This window comes from Phyllobates terribilis, unplaced genomic scaffold, assembly GCF_046119375.1.
Source record: "Phyllobates terribilis strain yellow unplaced genomic scaffold, ASM4611937v1 Scaffold_260__1_contigs__length_2691941, whole genome shotgun sequence".
Classification (NCBI taxonomy): Eukaryota; Metazoa; Chordata; class Amphibia; order Anura; family Dendrobatidae; genus Phyllobates; species Phyllobates terribilis.
In genome coordinates this window covers 1,098,948-1,121,680 of record NW_027363020.1, presented here as the reverse complement: position 1 = coordinate 1,121,680, position 22,733 = coordinate 1,098,948, and the positions used below count along the sequence as shown (strand labels likewise).

Below are 22,733 nucleotides of genomic sequence, written 5' to 3'. Positions count from 1 at the left end.
GACCGAAACCTACTGTCGCTCTTCACGTTTCTCCCGAATCCTGCGATCCATCCGAATGGCCTGGATCATAACCTCTCCAAAGGGAAAAGTATGCAAAGCCAGTGTATCAGACACGCTTCTGTGGAATTGGACCATTGCTAGAACTCAACTATAGTCCTCTGCAGAGCGGACCCCGTGTCAGTTCATAATCTTTGCCTCTGCGACCTGGATCCTCTCAGGTTTATCATATGTCAACCTTCAGGTGTCAAAGAAGGCATCAACAGAAGGCTGTTCTGGAGCTTGTGAGGACAAGGAAAATGCCCAAATCTGAGGGGCCCCTCATAGTAGGTGTAACGGGTCTGGGAGGTGGAACCTCAGAGCAACTATACAAAGGGCAGTCCTTGTAAGGAAGCGGGTGGCTCCCAGGGAAGGCGGGCAGGTAGTCACGGCCAGTGACAGGGACAGTCTCTGGGTAGAGGGGCAGGTAGTCACGGCAAGTGACAGGGACAGTCTCTGGGTAGAAGGGCAGGAGGTCACGGCAAGTGACGGGGACAGTCTCTTGACAGGCGGATGGTCACGGCAAGTGACAGCAGGGTAAGAGTCTCTAGACAGGCAGGTGGTCACGGCAAGTGACAGCAGGATAAGAGTCTCTAGACAGGCAGGTGGTCACGGCAAGTGACAGCAGGATAAGAGTCTCTAGACAGGCAGGTGGTCACGGCAAGTGACGGCAGAGCCTCCAGGTAGGCTAGCAGGCAGGTAGCAGGTGAGCGCTCCCAGGTGAGCGGGCAAAAGTCTCTGGACAGGCACGTGGTCACTGCAAGTGACGGCAGAGCCTCCAGGTAGGCTAGCAGGCAGGTAGCAGGTGAGCGCTCCCAGGTGAGCAGGCAATAGTCTCTGAACGGGCAGGTGGTCACGGCAAGTGACGGCAGAGCCTCCAGGTAGGCTAGCAGGCAGGTAGCAGGTGAGCGCTCCCAGGTGAGCGGGCAAAAGTCTCTGGACTGGCAGGTGGTCACGGCAAGTGACGGCAGAGCCTCCAGGTAGGCTAGCAGGCAGGTAGCAGGTGAGCGCTCCCAGGTGAGCAGGCAATAGTCTCTGGACGGGCAGGTGGTCACGGCAAGTGACGGCAGAGCCTCCAGGTAGGCTAGCAGGCAGGTAGCAGGTGAGCGCTCCCAGGTGAGCGGGCGGGCAGATCCATAGACAGACTGACAGGTGTTGGAAGGCAGACTGTCGGACCGCAGGAATGCAAGCAGATAGACAGAAATCAGGTAGGAATCAAGCAGAGATCTGGCAGGTAACTTGGAAAGTGCTTGACAACTAGGTCACACTGTATAAATCCATGCAAACGGCATGGATTTATATAGTGTGACCGTAAAAATTAAAACAAATAAAGCTATACTCACCCCCGATGCCCCGGCGTGGCTGCAGCGCTGCTTCCTGTCTGGTTCCCGGCTGCCGGCATATCGCGAGACAGAGCGGTGAAGGGCCTGCGGTCACATGACTGTGACATCACCGCAGGTCCTCAAGTGATGCCGGCTTTCAGAGAGAAACCTTCGGACAGGTGAGTATAACTTTATTTGTTATTTTATTCTTTTTTTACAGGTACAATGGTACCCAGGTCTGGATGAGAGTCTCCTCTCCTCCAGAACTGGGTACCATCCGCACATAGAGACGCATAGAAGTCGCTTGTAAAAATGTACAGTCGCGGTTTCTATGCGTCTCAATGCAAGTCAATGGCGGGAGTTCCGCTGCGCTTCCGCAAAATTGACATGCTGCGGATTTTTGTACGCAGCATAAACGCTGCGGAAAAATCCACAGCATGTGCATAGAACATGCGGAATCCCCTTGGGGACCATGGGGTGCGGATTACCTAGCGTTTAACAAGCGTTTCCACTGCGGAAATTCCGCAGCATAAACGCTTGAAAAACGCTATGTGGGCACGCAGCCTTAATCCATGCCGTTTGCATGGATTTATATAGTGTGACCTAGTTGTCAAGCACTTTCCAAGTGATGCTATCGCCTGGAAAGTGCTTGTCAATCTGCATGCGGAAACGCATGTGGATCCGCATGTATTCTGCAGGAAAACGCATGCACAATCTGCATGCGTTTTTTCTGCCAGGGAGATGCAGAAATGCTGCAGAAATTTTCTGCTTCATTTCTGCATCGTGGGCACATAGCCTATAACTGAGAAGTGTGACGTAACGTGACGGGAACACGCAATCTGTGACGTCCGCAAAAGGGAACCGCCCCTAAACACAAACCAACCAATGACAGAACAGAACTCACGCCCCTTTGTTACGGCGCACGCACGGCTCTGTGACGTACTCAGTGGGAAGGAAGAGGAACCGGTGGCGCTTGGTGATCAGAGATGGTGGCCGTGATGATCCCGCAGGCCTGCTCGCAGTGTGACGCTGGGGAGAGAAGCTGAGCCCGGCGACTGCGATGGTCTTCACGGTGAGCAGACGGAACATCGTGCCCGCTTTATCGTGCGTGTCACTGCCTGGAAAAAGAGCGGAGCCTGACTGGCCGTGTAGGCAGCGTGCGCGCTGCTGGCCGGGGCCGTGCACTGGCTCAGTCATGGCAGGCTGCTCACTGCGAGGTCTGCTCTCCAGACGGGAAAGACCACAGTGAAAGCTGTCACATCTCCCCGGCCACGGGGGTCCCGGACTCTGCATTCTATATCCGCCCTGTAGGGGGAGTGCCAGACACCACCGCTATGAGTGCAGGGCTGGCATCACCCGCTGCTGACTGTCCTGTACATGGGGCCATTGCCCTGACTGACAGCACCGCGTACTCTACCGACTGACGGCACCGCGTACTCTACCGACTGACGGCACCGCGTACTCTACCGACTGACGGCACCGCGTACTCTACCGACTGACGGCACCGCGTACTCTACCGACTGACGGCACCGCGTACTCTACCGACTGACGGCACCGCGTACTCTACCGACTGACGGCACCGCGTCCTCTACCGACTGACGGCACCGCGTCCCCTACCGACTGGCGGCACCGCGTCCCCTGCCGACTGGCGGCACCGCGTCCCCTGCCGACTGGCGGCACCGCGTCCCCTGCCGACTGACGGCACCGCGTCCCCTGCCGACTGACGGCACCGCGTCCCCTGCCGACTGACGGCACCGCGTCCCCTGCCGACTGACGGCACCGCGTCCCCTGCCGACTGACGGCACCGCGTCCCCTGCCGACTGACGGCACCGCGTCCCCTGCCGACTGACGGCACCGCGTCCCCTGCCGACTGACGGCACCGCGTCCCCTGCCGACTGACGGCACCGCGTCCCCTGCCGACTGACGGCACCGCGTCCCCTGCCGGCACCGCGTCCCCTGCCGGCTGACCTGTAAGTGGGGCCATTGCCTTGCCTTGACTGACAGCACCGTGTGCTCTACTGACTGACAGCACCGCGTGCTCATCATTGTGGCAGGTAGTGATGGCTGTAGTAGGCTCCTGCCTGGACATTACTGCCATCATTTATTTGACTGTGATTGACAGCGATTATTTCACTGCCTGACTGACCTTAGTCGGTGCGGATCCATGAGGTTTTGCACATACTGCGGACACTAGCCAGACCTACGTGTGGGGCGATTGAGTTCATAAGTTTGCAGTAACATATGAGGTATTACTGATAAACCCGTTCACAGTGGCCCCCGAGGTGGGTATGGGTTTTTGTCACATGTGGCAGCACATCGTGGGACTTTACCCTTAGGAACAGACTTGCATGTACCGAATTCTAAAACTCGGCATCTTCTCTGAAGAATTACTGTAGTTGTTTTTCTTTATAAATTCACCAACACCTGATTATTTCATTGTCTGCGCTACATGTAAAGAATTCCATTCTTTAAGGAAGAATTTGGAGCAGATCTGTTTCAAAATCCTCCAGAAATAAACTTTGTAAACCTAGCCATTCATTCTGTGCATCATGTAATCAGCTAGAACTAGTACCACTTCTGCCTTCTGTAATAACTTATCATCTCATACACTATTCTCATCAGTGACCAAATAGATTATCAGTTTACAGTCAGGAGTCTGAATGGTCATCATCTTTATTGTAGCTGGCTAACTGGAGCTGTGTAGCCATCATCATTACTATGATAGGAGTTTGTTTCTACCTTTTGGAAAAGGTTACATTAGACTCATTATGCAGCATGGTCTGGTGACTGAAATGGTGACCTCCATTAGATAACATGGTACTTCTCAGCAATGGTCATAAGATCACATAACTTAACGGAGGAGAAAATAGCCTTCATTTTATAGATTTTTTAAGTAGTCTGGGACCCTTGCCATTGGAATGGTCATGTCTGTGGAGCTGAAAGAAATGGCCAGAGTGCTGTACTCTAGTCCGTGAATGGAGAAGCAATGGGCATGCTCTTCCTTCTAACTCCTCCTCCCTGACATTGAGTAGTGAGAAGGAATGGTGGATTCCCCATCATCTCTAGATTGTTAGTAGTAGCTGTGCTGTGAGTGACTCCAAAAGCTGTAATCCTTACAGGTGGCTGAATATCTGTCATACGTGTCAAACTCTGTCCTGTGGGCGAAATCTGGCCCTCAGGGTGATTTTATTTGGCCCGTGACACCAGAACCACCACCTCTATGTGGGCCCCATTATACTGTATGGAGGACTATGTGGGCCCCATTATACTGTATGGAGGACTATGTGGGCCCCATTATACTGTATGGAGGACTATGTGGGCCCCATTATACTGTATGGAGGACTATGTGGGCCCCATTATACTGTATGGAGGACTATGTGGGCCCCATTATACTGTATGGAGGACTATGTGGGCCCCATTATACTGTATGGAGGACTATGTGGGCCCCATTATACTGTATGGAGGACTATGTGGGCCCCATTATACTGTATGGAGGACTATGTGGGCCCCATTATACTGTGTGGAGGACTATGTGGGCCCCATTATACTGTGTGGAGGACTATGTGGGCCCCATTATACTGTGTGGAGGACTATGTGGGCCCCATTATACTGTATGGAGGACTATGTGGGCCCCATTATACTGTATGGAGGACTATGTGGGCCCCATTATACTGTATGGAGGACTATGTGGGCCCCATTATACTGTATGGAGGACTATGTGGGCCCCATTATACTGTATGGAGGACTATGTGGGCCCCATTATACTGTATGGAGGACTATGTGGGCCCCATTATACTGTATGGAGGACTATGTGGGCCCCATTATACTGTATGGAGGACTATGTGGGCCCCATTATACTGTATGGAGGACTATGTGGGCCCCATTATACTGTGTGGAGGACTATGTGGGCCCCATTATACTGTGTGGAGGACTATGTGGGCCCCATTATACTGTGTGGAGGACTATGTGGGCCCCATTATACTGTGTGGAGGACTATGTGGGCCCCATTATACTGTGTGGAGGACTATGTGGGCCCCATTATACTGTGTGGAGGACTATGTGGGCCCCATTATACTGTGTGGAGGACTATGTGGGCCCCATTATACTGTGTGGAGGACTATGTGGGCCCCATTATACTGTGTGGAGGACTATGTGGGCCCCATTATACTGTGTGGAGGACTATGTGGGCCCCATTATACTGTGTGGAGGACTATGTGGGCCCCATTATACTGTGTGGAGGACTATGTGGGCCCCATTATACTGTGTGGAGGACTATGTGGGCCCCATTATACTGTGTGGAGGACTATGTGGGCCCCATTATACTGTGTGGAGGACTATGTGGGCCCCATTATACTGTGTGGAGGACTATGTGGGCCCCATTATACTGTGTGGAGGACTATGTGGGCCCCATTATACTGTGTGGAGGACTATGTGGGCCCCATTATACTGTGTGGAGGACTATGTGGGCCCCATTATACTGTGTGGAGGACTATGTGGGCCCCATTATACTGTGTGGAGGACTATGTGGGCCCCATTATACTGTGTGGAGGACTGTGTGGGCCCCATTATACTGTGTGGAGGACTGTGTGGGCCCCATTATACTGTGTGGAGGACTGTGTGGGCCCCATTATACTGTGTGGAGGACTGTGTGGGCCCCATTATACTGTGTGGAGGACTGTGTGGGCCCCATTATACTGTGTGGAGGACTGTGTGGGCCCCATTATACTGTGTGGAGGACTGTGTGGGCCCCATTATACTGTGTGGAGGACTGTGTGGGCCCCATTATACTGTGTGGGCCCCATTATACTGTGTGGAGGACTGTGTGGGCCCCATTATACTGTGTGGAGGACTGTGTGGGCCCCATTATACTGTGTGGAGGACTGTGTGGGCCCCATTATACTGTGTGGAGGACTGTGTGGGCCCCATTATACTGTGTGGAGGACTGTGTGGGCCCCATTATACTGTGTGGAGGACTGTGTGGGCCCCATTATACTGTGTGGAGGACTGTGTGGGCCCCATTATACTGTGTGGAGGACTGTGTGGGCCCCATTATACTGTGTGGAGGACTGTGTGGGCCCCATTATACTGTGTGGAGGACTGTGTGGGCCCCATTATACTGTGTGGAGGACTGTGTGGGCCCCATTATACTGTGTGGAGGACTGTGTGGGCCCCATTATACTGTGTGGAGGACTGTGTGGGCCCCATTATACTGTGTGGAGGACTGTGTGGGCCCCATTATACTGTGTGGAGGACTGTGTGGGCCCCATTATACTGTGTGGAGGACTGTGTGGGCCCCATTATACTGTGTGGAGGACTGTGTGGGCCCCATTATACTGTGTGGAGGACTGTGTGGGCCCCATTATACTGTGTGGAGGACTGTGTGGGCCCCATTATACTGTGTGGAGGACTGTGTGGGCCCCATTATACTGTGTGGAGGACTGTGTGGGCCCCATTATACTGTGTGGAGGACTGTGTGGGCCCCATTATACTGTGTGGAGGACTGTGTGGGCCCCATTATACTGTGTGGAGGACTGTGTGGGCCCCATTATACTGTGTGGAGGACTGTGTGGGCCCCATTATACTGTGTGGAGGACTGTGTGGGCCCCATTATACTGTGTGGAGGACTGTGTGGGCCCCATTATACTGTGTGGAGGACTGTGTGGGCCCCATTATACTGTGTGGAGGACTGTGTGGGCCCCATTATACTGTGTGGAGGACTGTGTGGGCCCCATTATACTGTGTGGAGGACTGTGTGGGCCCCATTATACTGTGTGGAGGACTGTGTGGGCCCCATTATACTGTGTGGAGGACTGTGTGGGCCCCATTATACTGTGTGGAGGACTGTGTGGGCCCCATTATACTGTGTGGAGGACTGTGTGGGCCCCATTATACTGTGTGGAGGACTGTGTGGGCCCCATTATACTGTGTGGAGGACTGTGTGGGCCCCATTATACTGTGTGGAGGACTGTGTGGGCCCCATTATACTGTGTGGAGGACTGTGTGGGCCCCATTATACTGTGTGGAGGACTGTGTGGGCCCCATTATACTGTGTGGAGGACTGTGTGGGCCCCATTATACTGTGTGGAGGACTGTGTGGGCCCCATTATACTGTGTGGAGGACTGTGTGGGCCCCATTATACTGTGTGGAGGACTGTGTGGGCCCCATTATACTGTGTGGAGGACTGTGTGGGCCCCATTATACTGTGTGGAGGACTGTGTGGGCCCCATTATACTGTGTGGAGGACTGTGTGGGCCCCATTATACTGTGTGGAGGACTGTGTGGGCCCCATTATACTGTGTGGAGGACTGTGTGGGCCCCATTATACTGTGTGGAGGACTGTGTGGGCCCCATTATACTGTGTGGAGGACTGTGTGGGCCCCATTATACTGTGTGGAGGACTGTGTGGGCCCCATTATACTGTGTGGAGGACTGTGTGGGCCCCATTATACTGTGTGGAGGACTGTGTGGGCCCCATTATACTGTGTGGGCCCCATTATACTGTGTGGGCCCCATTATACTGTGTGGGCCCCATTATACTGTGTGGGCCCCATTATACTGTGTGGGCCCCATTATACTGTGTGGAGGACTGTGTGGGCCCCATTATACTGTGTGGAGGACTGTGTGGGCCCCATTATACTGTGTGGAGGACTGTGTGGGCCCCCATTGTACTGTGTGGAGGACTGTGTGGGCCCCCATTGTACTGTGTGGAGGACTGTGTGGGCCCCCATTGTACTGTGTGGAGGACTGTGTGGGCCCCCATTGTACTGTGTGGAGGACTGTGTGGGCCCCCATTGTACTGTGTGGAGGACTGTGTGGGCCCCCATTGTACTGTGTGGAGGACTGTGTGGGCCCCCATTGTACTGTGTGGAGGACTGTGTGGGCCCCCATTGTACTGTGTGGAGGACTGTGTGGGCCCCCATTGTACTGTGTGGAGGACTGTGTGGGCCCCCATTGTACTGTGTGGAGGACTGTGTGGGCCCCCATTGTACTGTGTGGAGGACTGTGTGGGCCCCCATTGTACTGTGTGGAGGACTGTGTGGGCCCCCATTGTACTGTGTGGAGGACTGTGTGGGCCCCCATTGTACTGTGTGGAGGACTGTGTGGGCCCCCATTGTACTGTGTGGAGGACTGTGTGGGCCCCCATTGTACTGTGTGGAGGACTGTGTGGGCCCCCATTGTACTGTGTGGAGGACTGTGTGGGCCCCCATTGTACTGTGTGGAGGACTGTGTGGGCCCCCATTGTACTGTGTGGAGGACTGTGTGGGCCCCCATTGTACTGTGTGGAGGACTGTGTGGGCCCCCATTGTACTGTACGGAGGACTGTGTGGGCCCCCATTGTACTGTACGGAGGACTGTGTGGGCCCCCATTGTACTGTACGGAGGACTGTGTGGGCCCCCATTGTACTGTGTGGAGGACTGTGTGGGCCCCCATTGTACTGTACGGAGGACTGTGTGGGCCCCCATTGTACTGTACGGAGGACTGTGTGGGCCCCCATTGTACTGTACGGAGGACTGTGTGGGCCCCCATTGTACTGTACGGAGGACTGTGTGGGCCCCCATATTGTATACTGGTTGGCCTGCGACATTGTCCACGTTTTTCATTTTGGCCCTCTGTGTGTTTGACGTCTCTGATCTATGTTGTAATGTACAGGATCTCCATAAATAGATGAAATAGCACATTACTGATGGGAGACACGGTACAGTAATCTGAGTTCAGCTGCTGCACCTGGCAGAAGAATGTGGCTTGTGCCCCCCGCAGCGCAGCAGGGAGTTTCAGATTTGCATTTTCTTTCTCCCTTTTAAAAGAAATGTTGTACCTAGTAATGGAAAGTAAGACCGCCGGATTCAGAGATGACAGAGATTTAGGAAAACTGGTGCAATGGAATAATTGCTATAGCAACTAGTTTGCTTCCTTAATTATCATATGGGCTTCTGAGAAATTTAGAGAAACCAAGAACAAGAAAAATACCCAAATAACTGAAAGTAGATGTATAAATCGCACAGTGCAAAAATAATAATAAATAATAAAGGGTATTTAGTTAACATAATTTTGATCAAAATAATGTGAAAGCCATCCCGCCACTTCACGGCAACCATTATGGGACAGTCCTAACTCTAATATTAAAAACCTTACCATTTGTCATTTCTGAGAAATTGAGTCTGATTGCTAAGATCAAGTGCGCAGGTTTTCAGAATTCGCCCTTTATGCCTATTCGGCAAAGATTTTTGTAAAATCAAAATTGTATCCAGTTATAATCATGGCTAAAGGTCAACGAAGCCTTGAATAGGTGGCATATGTAAAGACTTTTCCTTAAGTTTGTAACACTGTATATTTTGCATGTACTGCAAATACACCAAGCGTATGGACAAAATAAATCCATAGGTTGTTACCAAGTTTGTTGTCTTGGCCTCAGGGCTGTGGAGTCGGAGTCGGTATAAAATGGACCGATTCCTAAAATATATAATAAATTGGGTACAGTAGTACAATGCAGGATGTGCTGTAAATGTTTTCATAAGAATTTGGGAAAGTTGTGAAATGTCCTATAAATGTCTGTTCTGTTCCTGATGTAAGGGTCTCAGCTTAGGTGAGATGAATCTGTGCTGCACTTTATGTACACGCTCAGCAGTGAGGCCGTGCTGTGAAGACGGACATCAAGGGGGCGAAGGTTTGGCTTACTGACTCCACAGCCCTGCTTGGCATACGTTCAGTGGGTATATGGTGACTATACCTTTCAGTGCAAAGTGGCCCATTATGGGAAATAATCTAGCATGTTTTTATTGGCCATGTAAGCACCTGTATTGTGTATGGGTGCATATGACTGGAGTGTCCTTTCTGTGCTTATATATATAATATACTGGTGTAATATTACTGTGTTTTCATTTACTTTGTTTAATTTCAAATTCTTGTTTTTCCTCTGAAAGAAAAATAAGATGCCGAATCTTGAGGCCCAAGTAACTAGCAGCTTGCTGCAATTTCCGGAGACCACAATAGAAGCTCTCCAGGAGGATGAAATTAACCTGGAATCTGTCTTGCGTGCAAAGTTTACCCCAGGTAAGAGATATGTAACATCTAATAGAACGATGGTCTGTTTGCTCATTGTTTTACCAAATGAATGGTAAACGTTTTTTTTTCCAGTCTTCTTTAATCTTTTCTGATAAGTGATGATTGTTAGATTGGTGGGGTAAAAGTAGGACTAAAGTGGAGTTCATACAAGCGTATCTTGTGGTCCGTATACGGGCTGCATCGCCTGACCTCGTGGCCGGCTTCCCAACCTTAGCTTACAGCCTCGGGTCTGAAGCGGTACGTTTTGGACCTTGTGCTTCATATACGGACTGTAAAATACAGTTGTGCGAGCCCTGCCTTACACCGATCTAACAGTTATCCCCTATACTATGCAGCTAACTCTCTGTTGTGGGGGCATATGCCCAGTGTTTCTTGTAAAAACTTATATCTTTAATCTGTTTTTACAAATATGAAGTTATAGGCTCAGAAAAGGTTGGCAGTGCATGTGTGTAATTTATTTCTCTTTTCTGTAAAGGGAGAGCTGGGCTTGCTTGGCTCGCATGTGGACCGCAGCTTGAAGTTACCAATTCAGTAACGGGTGAAAGACTTTCTGCATACTGTTTTAGCTCAGTGACTGAGAGACCTCCCACTGTTGTCGCTGTCAAAGAGTTTTCATGGCAGAAGAAGACAGGACTTCTTGTGGGTCTGCTTGAAGCAGAAGGCAGTGTTCTTTGCTTGTATGATGTCGGCATTTCAAAAGTTGTTAAAGCAGTGGCGCTCCCTGGCTCGGTAAGCACTTCTAAACTTGATTGATTTGCTCGATCCTTTTTGGGAAACTGTTATAATTTATATATTTTCTTGTGCTTTCAGGTAACGGCTGTTGAACCCTTAGTGAATGATGGCGGAGCCAATGCAAGTACTCAGCATTTACACCAGAGTCTAAGATGGTTCTTTGGCGTGGCAGCTGTGGTTACAGATGTTGGGCATGTTCTTCTTATTGATCTATGTTTAGATGATATCTCTTGCAATCAAGATGAGTTGGAAGCGTCAGGTATTTTTCTTAATAAATCAGGATTTTTAAAATGTATTTTAACAAAACTAAATCAAGTTGTGTTAAAGGGGTGACCACATTTTAGTAATTGATGGCATATTACTAGGATTTGTCAGCACACAATAAACACAAGGGGTCTGACCTCTAGAGCACCCAACAATCCTAGGAATAACCTTTCCCTTCTGAACATTGGTGTGAGGCCACCTGCTGCGGCACTTCTTCATTCAAGTGGATGGGGCTCTTTGCCTTTCCCAGCACAGTTCAGATATCACGACCACCTTTGTGCAGAAAAAAAATTAAGAGCCTGAAATGCGCCCCCCCCACCCCAAATTGGTTTGGGGCCCCAGAGATCAAGTGATGGCATATCACATATCAGCATTATGCTATTTACTTGATTTGGAATTCCCTTTATGATTTCACAAAACAACATAATGCCATTAACCTCTTTAGTGCCTTTGCGATATACTGTCTGTATTCATTCCTCGTGGTTTTTAAGATGTCTGCTTGCTGTCCTTTATTAGTAATATTCATTGTTTGCTTCTGGTGGATAAACATTTTGCACTGGTCATGTGATGGGCACATAGCTACAGCGCTGTGTACACACGTGCTTCTCACTAAATTAGAATATCATCAAAAATTGTATTTCAGTTCTTCAATACAAAAAGTGAAACTCATATATTATATAGAGTCATTACAAACAGTGATCTATTTAAGTGTTTATTTCTGTTAATGTTGATGATTATGGCCTCCAGCCAATGAAAGCACAAAAGTCATTATCTCAGTAAATTAGAATTAAAAAACACCTGCAAAGGCTTCCTAAGCATTTAAAAAGGTCCCTTTAGTCTGTTTCAGTAGGCTCCACAATCATGGGGAAGACTGCTGACTTGACAGATGTCCAGAAGGCAGTCATTGACACACTCCACAAGGAGGGTAAGCCACATAAGGTCATTGCTAAGGAAGCTGGCTGTTCAGAGTGCTGTATCAAAGCATATTAATGGAAAGTTGAGCAGAAGGAAAAAGTGTGGTAGGAAAAGGTGCACAAGCAACTGAGATAACCACAGCCTTGAAAGGATTGCTAAGAAAAGGCCGTTCAAAAAAATAGGGGGAGATTCACATGGAGTGGACTGCTGCTGGAGTCATTGCTTCAAGAGCTGCCACCGCACGGACGTATCCAGGACATGGGCTACAAGTGCCACATTCCTTGTGTCAAGCCACTTATGACCAATAGACAATGCCAGAAGAGTCTTACCTGGGCAAGGAGAAAAAGACCTGGACTGATGCTCAGTGGTCCAAGGTGGTGTTTTCAGATGAAAGTAAATTTTGCATTTCATTTGGAAATCAAGGTCTGAGAGTCTGTAGGAAGAGTGGAGAGGCCACAATCCAAGCTGCTGGAGGTCTAGTGTGAGGTTTCCACAATCAGTGATGGTTTGGGGAGCCATGTCATCTGCTGGTGTAGGTCCACTGTGTTTTATCAAGACCAAAGTCAGCGCAGCCGTCTACCAGGACATTTTACAGCACTTCATGCTTCCCTCTGCGGACAAGTTTTTTGGAGATGGAAATTTCATTCTTCAGCAGGACTTGGCACCTGTCCACACTGCCAAAAGTACCAATACCTGGTTTAAAAGCCATAGTATGACTGTGCTTGATTGGCCAGCAAACTCGCCCGACCTTAACCCCATAGAGAATTTATGGGGTATTGTCAAGAGGAAGATGAGAGACACCAGACCCAACAATGCAGACGAGCTGAAGGCTGCTATCAAAGCAACCTGGACTTCCATAACACCTCAGCAGTGCCACAGGCTGATCGCCTCCATGCCACGCCACATTGATGCAGTAATTGATGCAAAAGGAGCCCCGACCAAGTACTGAGTGCATTTACTGAACATACATTTCAATAGGCCAACATTTCGGATTTTATTTCATTTTTCAAGCTGTTATAAAGTATTCTAATATACTGAGATACTGACTTTTATGTTTTCATTGGCTGTAAGTCATAATCATCAACATTAACAGAAATAAACACTTGAAATAGATCACTCTGTGTGTAATGACTCTATATAATAGATCCCTCTGTCTGTAATGACTCTATATAATGGATCCCTCTGTCTGTAATGACTCTATATAATAGATCACTCTGTTTGTAATGACTCTATATAATCACTCTGTTTGTAATGACTCTATATAATAGATCACTCTGTGTGTAATGACTCTAATAGATCACTCTGTGTGTAATGACTCTATATAATAGATCACTCTGTGTGTAATGACTCTATATAATCACTCTGTTTGTAATGACTCTATATAATAGATCACTCTGTGTGTAATGACTCTATATAATCACTCTGTGTGTAATGACTCTATATAATAGATCACTCTGTGTGTAATGACTCTAATAGATCACTCTGTGTGTAATGACTCTATATAATAGATCCCTCTGTGTGTAATGACTCTATATAATAGATCCCTCTGTGTGTAATGACTCTATATAATAGATCCCTCTGTGTGTAATGACTCTATATAATCACTCTGTGTGTAATGACTCTATATAATAGATCACTCTGTGTGTAATGACTCTATATAATAGATCCCTCTGTGTGTAATGACTCTATATAATAGATCCCTCTGTGTGTAATGACTCTATATAATAGATCCCTCTGTGTGTAATGACTCTATATAATAGATCCCTCTGTGTGTAATGACTCTATATAATCACTCTGTGTGTAATGACTCTATATAATAGATCACTCTGTGTGTAATGACTCTATATAATAGATCACTCTGTGTGTAATGACTCTATATAATAGATCCCTCTGTGTGTAATGACTCTATATAATAGATCCCTCTGTGTGTAATGACTCTATATAATAGATCCCTCTGTGTGTAATGACTCTATATAATAGATCACTCTGTGTGTAATGACTCTATATAATAGATCCCTCTGTCTGTAATGACTCTATATAATAGATCCCTCTGTGTGTAATGACTCTATATAATATATAAGTTTCACTTTCTGTATTGAAGAACTGAAATAAATTAACTTTTTGATGATATTGTAATTTTGTGAGAAGCACCTGTAGTTATGAGCTATGCCCGTATGTGTCTTGTATTACAAAGACTGACTTTCACTAGGCAAATTAAAGGTTTCTATTCAATTACATCAAATGGAGGTATTGAAAACTGTAGAGAATTAATGTAGAAAGTCTATTAAAATATTGTATAACTTGTATTTAAAGAAACCGTAATATATTTAAGGGAAGAAGTAAATTTAATCTAGTGTAAAACAGTAAAGAGAGGCGAGGGATTTGCTGCAGTGGTATCTTTCATTTACACATTATAGCACTTGCTCACTTAGTTTGGGAATTAGTCAGACATCAGCATAGAGAAGACCCAAAATGGATAGGACAGACTGCACGATGTAAAATGTGTCAAATATTCCTATTGTTTTTCTACCCTCCGCTCCTCCCTCCTGTCCTTATATTTGTTGCAGGATCTGTCTTTTGGTAGGACATAATGAGACTTGGTGTAAGGAGAAGCACAAATCAAGATGGTGCAGGGAGGTGGCGAGGGTGGACTTCGGTTTTGCTTCAGTTTGGGCATTTTAAAACGTTCAGAACAAAATGGGTATCTAGGAGCGAGCTTTACTCCAATGTTCTTAATACGGACAGACCTTTTTCAGATTCCCAATTGTTATTCAAAACTCCTTTTAAGTGGTCACTGATTCTATAACCAACGCTGAAATCAATACTACAAACCGCTCATCGCTTTTTGCATGTTTAACTTGCTGCCTCCTGATAAAGTGGCTGAAGAGCTGACTAAAATGTATTTTTTTTATTTTCCCTTTTAACAAACGTTCTGCGGCTGTTGGTATTATTCCCCTGTACCTGGGATAGGTTGTGTTGGATGTAATGACATGACAGCGTAGCTCTTCTCCTAGGGGTTTTCCAGGGGGTTCCTGGCCCTTGTAATGACTGTAAATGCTGGAAGTGAGATCTGAGAGTGATGAGATTTTTTTTTCCAAAACTCGCCATTCCCTCTGAAAAAAAAAACCACAGCTAAAATGTGTTTTATATCACCTTACTGCTGGTTGTACTGCTGTATTATAGCCATGCTACTTTTCTGTGTTCTGCATAGGGGCAGGAGAGCAGGAGCCCCTCATGTCTGTATAGGAGACATCATAGCTAGTCTTTACTTAACAACTTATTCCACTGAAAATCAGAGAGGAAATGTAACAAATGTTTGTTCCTCATGTACAAACACGACAGCTTATGTAATTACAGGCAAATAGACTTAAAGGGGTTGTCCACTACTGGGACAACCCCTTAAACGAAATGTTCGGCCCCCCAATAAAAAAACCCTATATTCACATCCCGTGCCGGCTTAGTTCCAGCGGTGTCAGCACTCGCGGTCCCGGGTCTGTGATGCGGTGGAATGACCTGTGATGCCCGGCGCCCAATCAGTGCTGGCGTCAGTCTGCGCCTTCGTACAAACTGAACATGGAGGATCCCAGATTTCTTCTTCATGTTTAGTTTGTCTGAAGGCCGGGACTCTGACGCCAGCACTGATTGGGCGCCGGGCATCACAGGTCATTCCACCGCATCACAGACCCGGGACCGCGAGTGCTGACACCGCTGGAATGGAGCCGGCATGGGAGGCGAGTACAAGTTGTTTTTTTTGTTTGTTTTTTTTATCAGGGCTGAACGTTTAGTTTTAAGAAGGTGTTAGTGACAACCCCTTTTAATGTTGAAATGCTTGTTTCTGTCAATTTATTTATAGACCTTGAAGTCATTAGTGGGATACCTGCAGAAATCCCTAAACTCCGAAAAGCGGCTAATCGAGAGAGACGACACATAGGTCTTCAGCTGCTTGCACCTTCTGGAGCCATGGTCACCACAGTCAGCTATATAGCTAGAACTAATCACCTGGCTGTAGGATTCTCTGATGGATACCTCTCTTTATGGAACATGAAAACTTTAAGACGAGAGTAAGTAAAGTTTTGTTTATTTTTCCATATTCAAATGCATTACTTCATTCTTAGATACATTTCAAGATTTTCCCTCACGTGGCTGTATTAAGCTTGTTTTATTAGGGAAAATTGTTATTTTTTCTGGCCACACATTATTGTACATAGTAATTTAATATATAACTTTGATTAAAATGTGTATATAATGATTTTTTTCAAAGCTACTGCATATACTCGTGTATAAGCTGACTTTTTCAGCACATTTTTTTTTATGCTGAAAAAAAAAAAACCCTCGGCTTATACTCGAGTATATACTTACATTCTGGCTGTGGGGTGGGAGAGGTTGCGGCGGAAGAGCGGTGCACAGTCGGTAGCCGGCTGCTGCAGCTACCATGTGTGCCTGCTGCTAAAGAAAATTAATATTCACTCTTCTCCACGCCCATGGGGGTGGAGAGGAGTGAATATTCATTTTCTTTAATAGCGCACACTGTCAGTCGCAGCCACTGGCTCCGTTATCCTCTGTGCATGCTATTGGAGCACACCGTATCGCTGAGCTGCTGCAGGAAACAGACTGCTGCGACTGACACTGCGCTATTAAAGAAAATGAATATTCACTCCACTCCACGCCCATAGTCCCGGCGTGGAGAAAAGTGAATATCCCGGCAGCTCACCTCAGCGTCTGAGGGCGCATGGCAGTGGCGTCATGCGCTCATCAGCTGCTGGAAGAACAGGACGCAGCACTGGAGCAGAGGGAAGGTGAGTAGAAGTGTGTTATTTTTTTTCATGTGTGCATTGATGGGGGGCCATGCATACCAGGATTGGGGATGAGGATGATATGCACACCAGGATAGGGAAATTTACCAGTAGCTGCTGCATTTCCCACCCTAGGCTTATATCCAAGTCAATACATTTTCCCAGTTTTTTGTGGTAAACTTCAAGACTTATATATATATATATTTTTTTTTATTCTGTCCAAGTTGCATTGAAAGCCAATGGGAGGTGGGAAATGCTTAACCCCTTTACCCCCGAAGTTTGTTTGAACGTTAATCACCAGCGCAATTTTTACAACTCTGACCAGTCTCCCTTTCATGCAATAACTCTGGAACGCTTCAACGGATCCCACTGATTCTGAGATTTGATTTTTTTCATGACATATTGCAATTTGTGATAGTGGTAACATTTATTTGATATGATTTACGTTTATTTGTGAAAAAATTCGAAATTTGGCGATAACTTAGAAAATTTTGCAATTTTCAAACTTTGAATTTTTATGCCCTTAAATCAGAGAGATGTGTCACACAAAATAGTTAATACATAACATTTCCCACATGTCTACTTTACATCAGCACAATTTTAAAACCAACATTTTTCTTTGTTAGAAGGGTTAAAAGTTGACCAGTGTTTTCTCATTTTTACAACAAAATTTACAAAACTATTTGTTTAGGGACCACATCACATTTGAAGTGACCTTGAGGGGCCTTTATGACAGAAAATACCCAAAAGGGACACCATTCTAAACATTGTACCCCTCAAGGTGCTCAAAACCACATTCAATACATATATTAACCCTTCAGGTGCTTCACAGGAATTGTTGGAATGTGGAAGAAAACACTGAACATTCTACTTTAGACCCAATTTTTTTTTTTTCATTTTTGCAAGCGTAACAGGATAAAATGGATCCCAAAGTTTGTTGTGCACTTTCTCCTGAGCACGCAGATACCCCAAATGTGAGGGAAAACCACTGTTTAGGGGCATGGTGGGGCTCGGAAGGGAAGGGGCCCTGACTTGGCTATTTGAATGTAAAATTTTATTTTTACACCAGGACACACCGGAAGCAGAATACTACTGTCAACATTGTTCCTTGCTCGTGCTGATGCATCGGCATGGGATAATGATGAGGGCAGCATTGATCACCCAGCGCTTGGGAACAGCGTTAACTTTACCACTGATTCCCAGGTGCCAGTTCGTGTGCTCCTGATGCGGCACACAGTTGCCACACGTATGTCACACAGGTACACACGGACACGGTTATCTCCGGTACCAGTATTTCCTTTACCGGAAATATCAAGACGCGTGAAACCGGCCTTACTCTGGACTCAGTCTGGCCTCTGTTTAGCTGTGTCCTGTTTTTCAGTCGTTAACAAAACTGTGCCCGACGGCACTTTTATGCACGCCTAATAAAAAGACTGACAATGTTGGATCACAGGCCAGACGGCGTCCACGGTGCCTCCATCTGCCTCATTACAGGGAATCTTCCGCTGGGGGTTCCTTCTGAATCGCATACTTACATGGAAGCCCTAGCGTAAGCGCTCAGCACAGAGCGCAGGATAAATGTGAGCCGAGCCATACTGCGATCTTTGGGAGGCAGAATGAACAAAGCAGCAGATGAAGAATTGTTTTAATTTTTTACGCCGTTCCTCATGCGGTGTGAGTGATTAGATCGGGTTTTTATCTTTGGTAGCTGTCACACACTAAAAAACATTTTTGTTTTTTTTGCATCACTATATTTTGAGAGCTATAAGTTTTCCATATTTTAGCCGACAGTCATGTGACCCCTGACGAAGCTGCTAGTGGGCAGCGATACGCGTGGGTGACCACAACAGGTATACTAACTTTGACCTCTTAATAGCGCATACAGTTATTATATTACACTCTGTATACTTTTGAACTCTGAGTGCCTGCATAGTAGATGGTTTATGATTAACATTATGATCAGGATGTTTAGGCGATATTATTAGATGTCCTCCTCTTTTGATTGATCCTATTTATGCATCTTGTATTGTATCAATATTCTATATACTACTGCACTTTATAGTCATTCACTATTGAACCTTATGATCATGTACTTTTCTATCTTGGGCTATTTATGACTTTCTTTATGGTCACTATGACACATGTCTTGAATGATGACTGATTTTTCTATTCTAGTTAACCTGTTGGTGCATGTGTGGGATATTACGCCCTCACATGGTTTTGCTTTCCTTTTTTAAATGCTTTTAATGTTTTTTGTGTGGTCTAATGTCTTTTTGTCAAACTTCTGTTCAATAAAATGTTATATATTTTTGTAATACAAATATTTGGGTGCCTGGCTCTTTGTACCTGTGGCTCTTTCTCCTTCTTTCCACACCATGGCAATGATGTCACTGGGTCTCCGATTCAAGAGCAGAGCGGCATTTGTTTTTCTGCTCGCTCGCTAAATGCTGCGATCGCAGCATTTAAGGGGTTAAAGTGCTGGGAGCGGTGCGGACACTGCTCCTGGCTCTGGGTTCCAGGTATCAGCTGGCACCCGCCGGCAACCGCGGCTGCACAACTTGTGTGGGCGCGATCGCCGAGAAGTAATAACACTTACCTGGTCCATAAGGTCCAGGGCACAGGGACGTATTATTACGCACAATGTTAGAAAGGGGTTAAAAAATCTGAACATTTTAATGTAATGATTTTGAGAATTTGGAAAAACCAGAATGAGCACCAAAAATGATTTTCACTGCAGGCGCTATGTAGAGCACTTTGATATTTTGCTACAGACTCAATCAAACATCGGACCACAATGATTAAAGCGAACCTGTCAGCAGGATTTAGCCCTTTAAATTAAAGGCATGGCGATAATAGCACTGTGGTGCTGATTACTGATACCTGATGTGAAGGGATCCGCTCAGTGGCTGTTGAATACTCACCTTTATGACGTTTTCAGAAAATGACGTCTTGTGTGCGTCAGAGGCGCTGCATATGCAGTGATGGCTGCGTTGTGGAATTTTATAAAGTATGCGAGTCCCTGAATAATCTGTTACCTGCTTCAGAAATAGAGGAGTCTGGTGTGGAGGGGTGGAGAACCAGAAGACAACCCAGCCCCCACGCCCTGTCCTGAAGCACAAGACACCATTTTATGAAAACTTTATAAGATGAGTAATCAGCAGCCACTGAGCGCATCCCTTCACACCAGGTATCATATTAATCAGCATCGCCGTGCTATTATGGCCATGCCTTTAGTTTATAGGACTAAAATCTGCTGGCAGGTTCTCTTTAACCGGTGTGAAACGTGCTTGCCGGCGCTTAGTGTGGTGGGCTGCATCATGTTTGTACAGGCCGGATATCCAGAAGCCGTGATGTGTTATTATAGCAGCTCTGCATGCAGTTATCATCTGGGATAAATCATAATTGTATGTCGCTTTGTGTAGGACATTTTAATGACTTAATGTGTATATATATATATTTTTTCAGATACCATGTTCAAATTGAAGGGGGCAGAGTTCCTGTTTTCTCCGTCACTTTTCAAGAACCTGAGAATGACCCCCGAAACTGCTGTTACCTTTGGGCTGTTCAAACGAGTCAAAGGTAATTGTTAAAATCCAATTACTAACATTGCATCCTTTCCCCAAATTATTTTACATTTCAAAATTAAGAGTTCTGTATTTTGTCATTTCTTTAGCTCTCCAGTTATGTTCTCATCATAACCTTTTAATCTTTTCTACTATAGTGGTAGAGATTTAAGCTTTCATTTGCTGCAGTTGGCTTTTGGGGACAGAAAACGTTTACCATCAGGACAAATTATGTATGAGGTAAGATGTCTGTATATTTTTATTCTGTATGGTTTGTAATGTAAAGGGGGCATTCTCAAGTTGTCTGTAGAGCACCTCACAGCTCTGAACCCTCCTTACTTCCTTGGTGAGTGCTCCTCCTCGAGTGACACTTCTGGTCAGGAGCTTTGTTTTATTACAACATTCACACTGTCATTGTTTGTTCTGTTACCACTTTATTTACATTATGGATGTATACACATTTGACTGCTTTAGGATCTTCACCCACCTCCAGCTGGTGGTCACTGTTCACTTTCCACTACATCTCTCCTGTGTCCCTTGCTGTCTTTGGTTATGTTTAAGTCCTTGCATATATTGTGTAGGGATTCATGCTCGGCAGTAGACTGCTTTTACACAGGCACTGGATTTTATTTTTTAAAGAAAACAAAACCATAAACACAAAATCCCTAGCCTTGTCCAGGCACTAACTGAACAAAATAGACCTTGGCTACTCATACACGACTCAGCTAGTCCAAGTTTGGTCAAACAAAACTGCTATTGTCCAAAGCAACCACTCATATTTGCAGTTTGGCGCACATGGCCTGTGTAGTCTCTTCTCAGAGTGGAATTCTGGCTTGTCTCTCTCTAACATCTCCAACACAACCCACTCTGCTTAGTCTTCCCCAGCTGACTGACTAAGGTGAACACCTAGCCTGGCTATATGCAGAGAAATCCAGGTGCACTTAATCAGAATCTGTAGGGCTAGGTTTTAACCCTTTGCACCATCTGCCAAAACAGAGCCTATAGGGCTTCAAATTGATTCAAATGTGAGGCTTGATGAGCTGCCACTAGATTCACACTGCCTGAATTATAGACGGCATGAAACATCGTGGTTGTACGATTATAGCCGTGTACACTTTTCACTGGAACCCCGCAGCATTTCAGAGAAAAATTTGTTTGAAAAGCCAGCCATGGACTATAGAAATAGACCTGACAAATCCGGCATGGTCCTTGGCTCACTTGTTCCTGCCCGCTCCAGTTGATTGATTTTGACAGGTCTCCTCCTATGTACACACACATGGTACAGACCTGTCAACCACCTGGAGTGGGGCAGGGAGAGGCTAGACTAGGTATATCTATTCCTATAATATAAATCTATCTATCTATATGTCAATTATTCTTTCTTTATTTTTTTTACAGAACTTGGAATACTGTGAGGAAAGGTATAACCTGGATCTTTCAGCGAATACCCTATTTTTAAGAGGTCAAACAAACAGCATGAAGTTACTGGGCTGTCAGACTATAGAAAAATTCCATGCTCATAGCGAAAGAGAAGACGGTCTCCATGATGGTTTGTTTTTCTGTATTTTTCTCTTTCATGTCTTTTATTATGTTTGCAAGGCATATACAGAAACTGATCTGAAATTTGACTATGTAGAGTACAACAAAGTCTTATCTCATACATCATTGTTAATCAGAAGCCGACTAGATTAAGTTTCTTCAAATGTAAAATATTTGGACCATCCTGGTCTGTCTGTACACGCTATTGTATACGATCACTTTCAAAAATTGGAAAATCCCTTTAACCCCTTAATTTTGGGGTCTTTAGGACAAATATATATTTTTTCATCACATTTTTTGAAGATATAGCTGAATGAGGGCTTGTCTTTTGTGGAATGAATTGTATTTATAGGTGGAAATAGAAAAAATTACAAATGTATGTATGTGTGTATATAAAACACACATATATACATACACTTTGCATTGTTCACCATGCAGCTTCGCATAAATGTTGATATCATTATAGTAATCAGAGATATGGAATGTTTTTCAAAGGATATATAT

At 45.9% G+C, this 22,733-nt stretch overlaps 1 protein-coding gene across 1 annotated transcript in view; it reads left to right on the top strand.

Annotated features, from left to right (window-relative positions):
• The first annotated feature begins 2,272 nt into the window (after positions 1-2,272).
• The window catches only part of LOC141219301 (protein ELYS-like), a 112,548-nt gene continuing 92,087 nt past the window's right edge, over positions 2,273-22,733 (top strand). The window contains exons 1-8 of the mRNA XM_073666069.1: positions 2,273-2,430; positions 10,282-10,411; positions 10,899-11,152; positions 11,234-11,414; positions 16,188-16,395; positions 20,593-20,706; positions 20,849-20,930; positions 22,089-22,239. Of these exons, the coding sequence (XP_073522170.1) occupies positions 2,419-2,430; positions 10,282-10,411; positions 10,899-11,152; positions 11,234-11,414; positions 16,188-16,395; positions 20,593-20,706; positions 20,849-20,930; positions 22,089-22,239 (1,132 nt within the window). The 5' untranslated portion in view covers positions 2,273-2,418. The remainder of the gene's footprint in view (positions 2,431-10,281; positions 10,412-10,898; positions 11,153-11,233; positions 11,415-16,187; positions 16,396-20,592; positions 20,707-20,848; positions 20,931-22,088; positions 22,240-22,733) is intronic.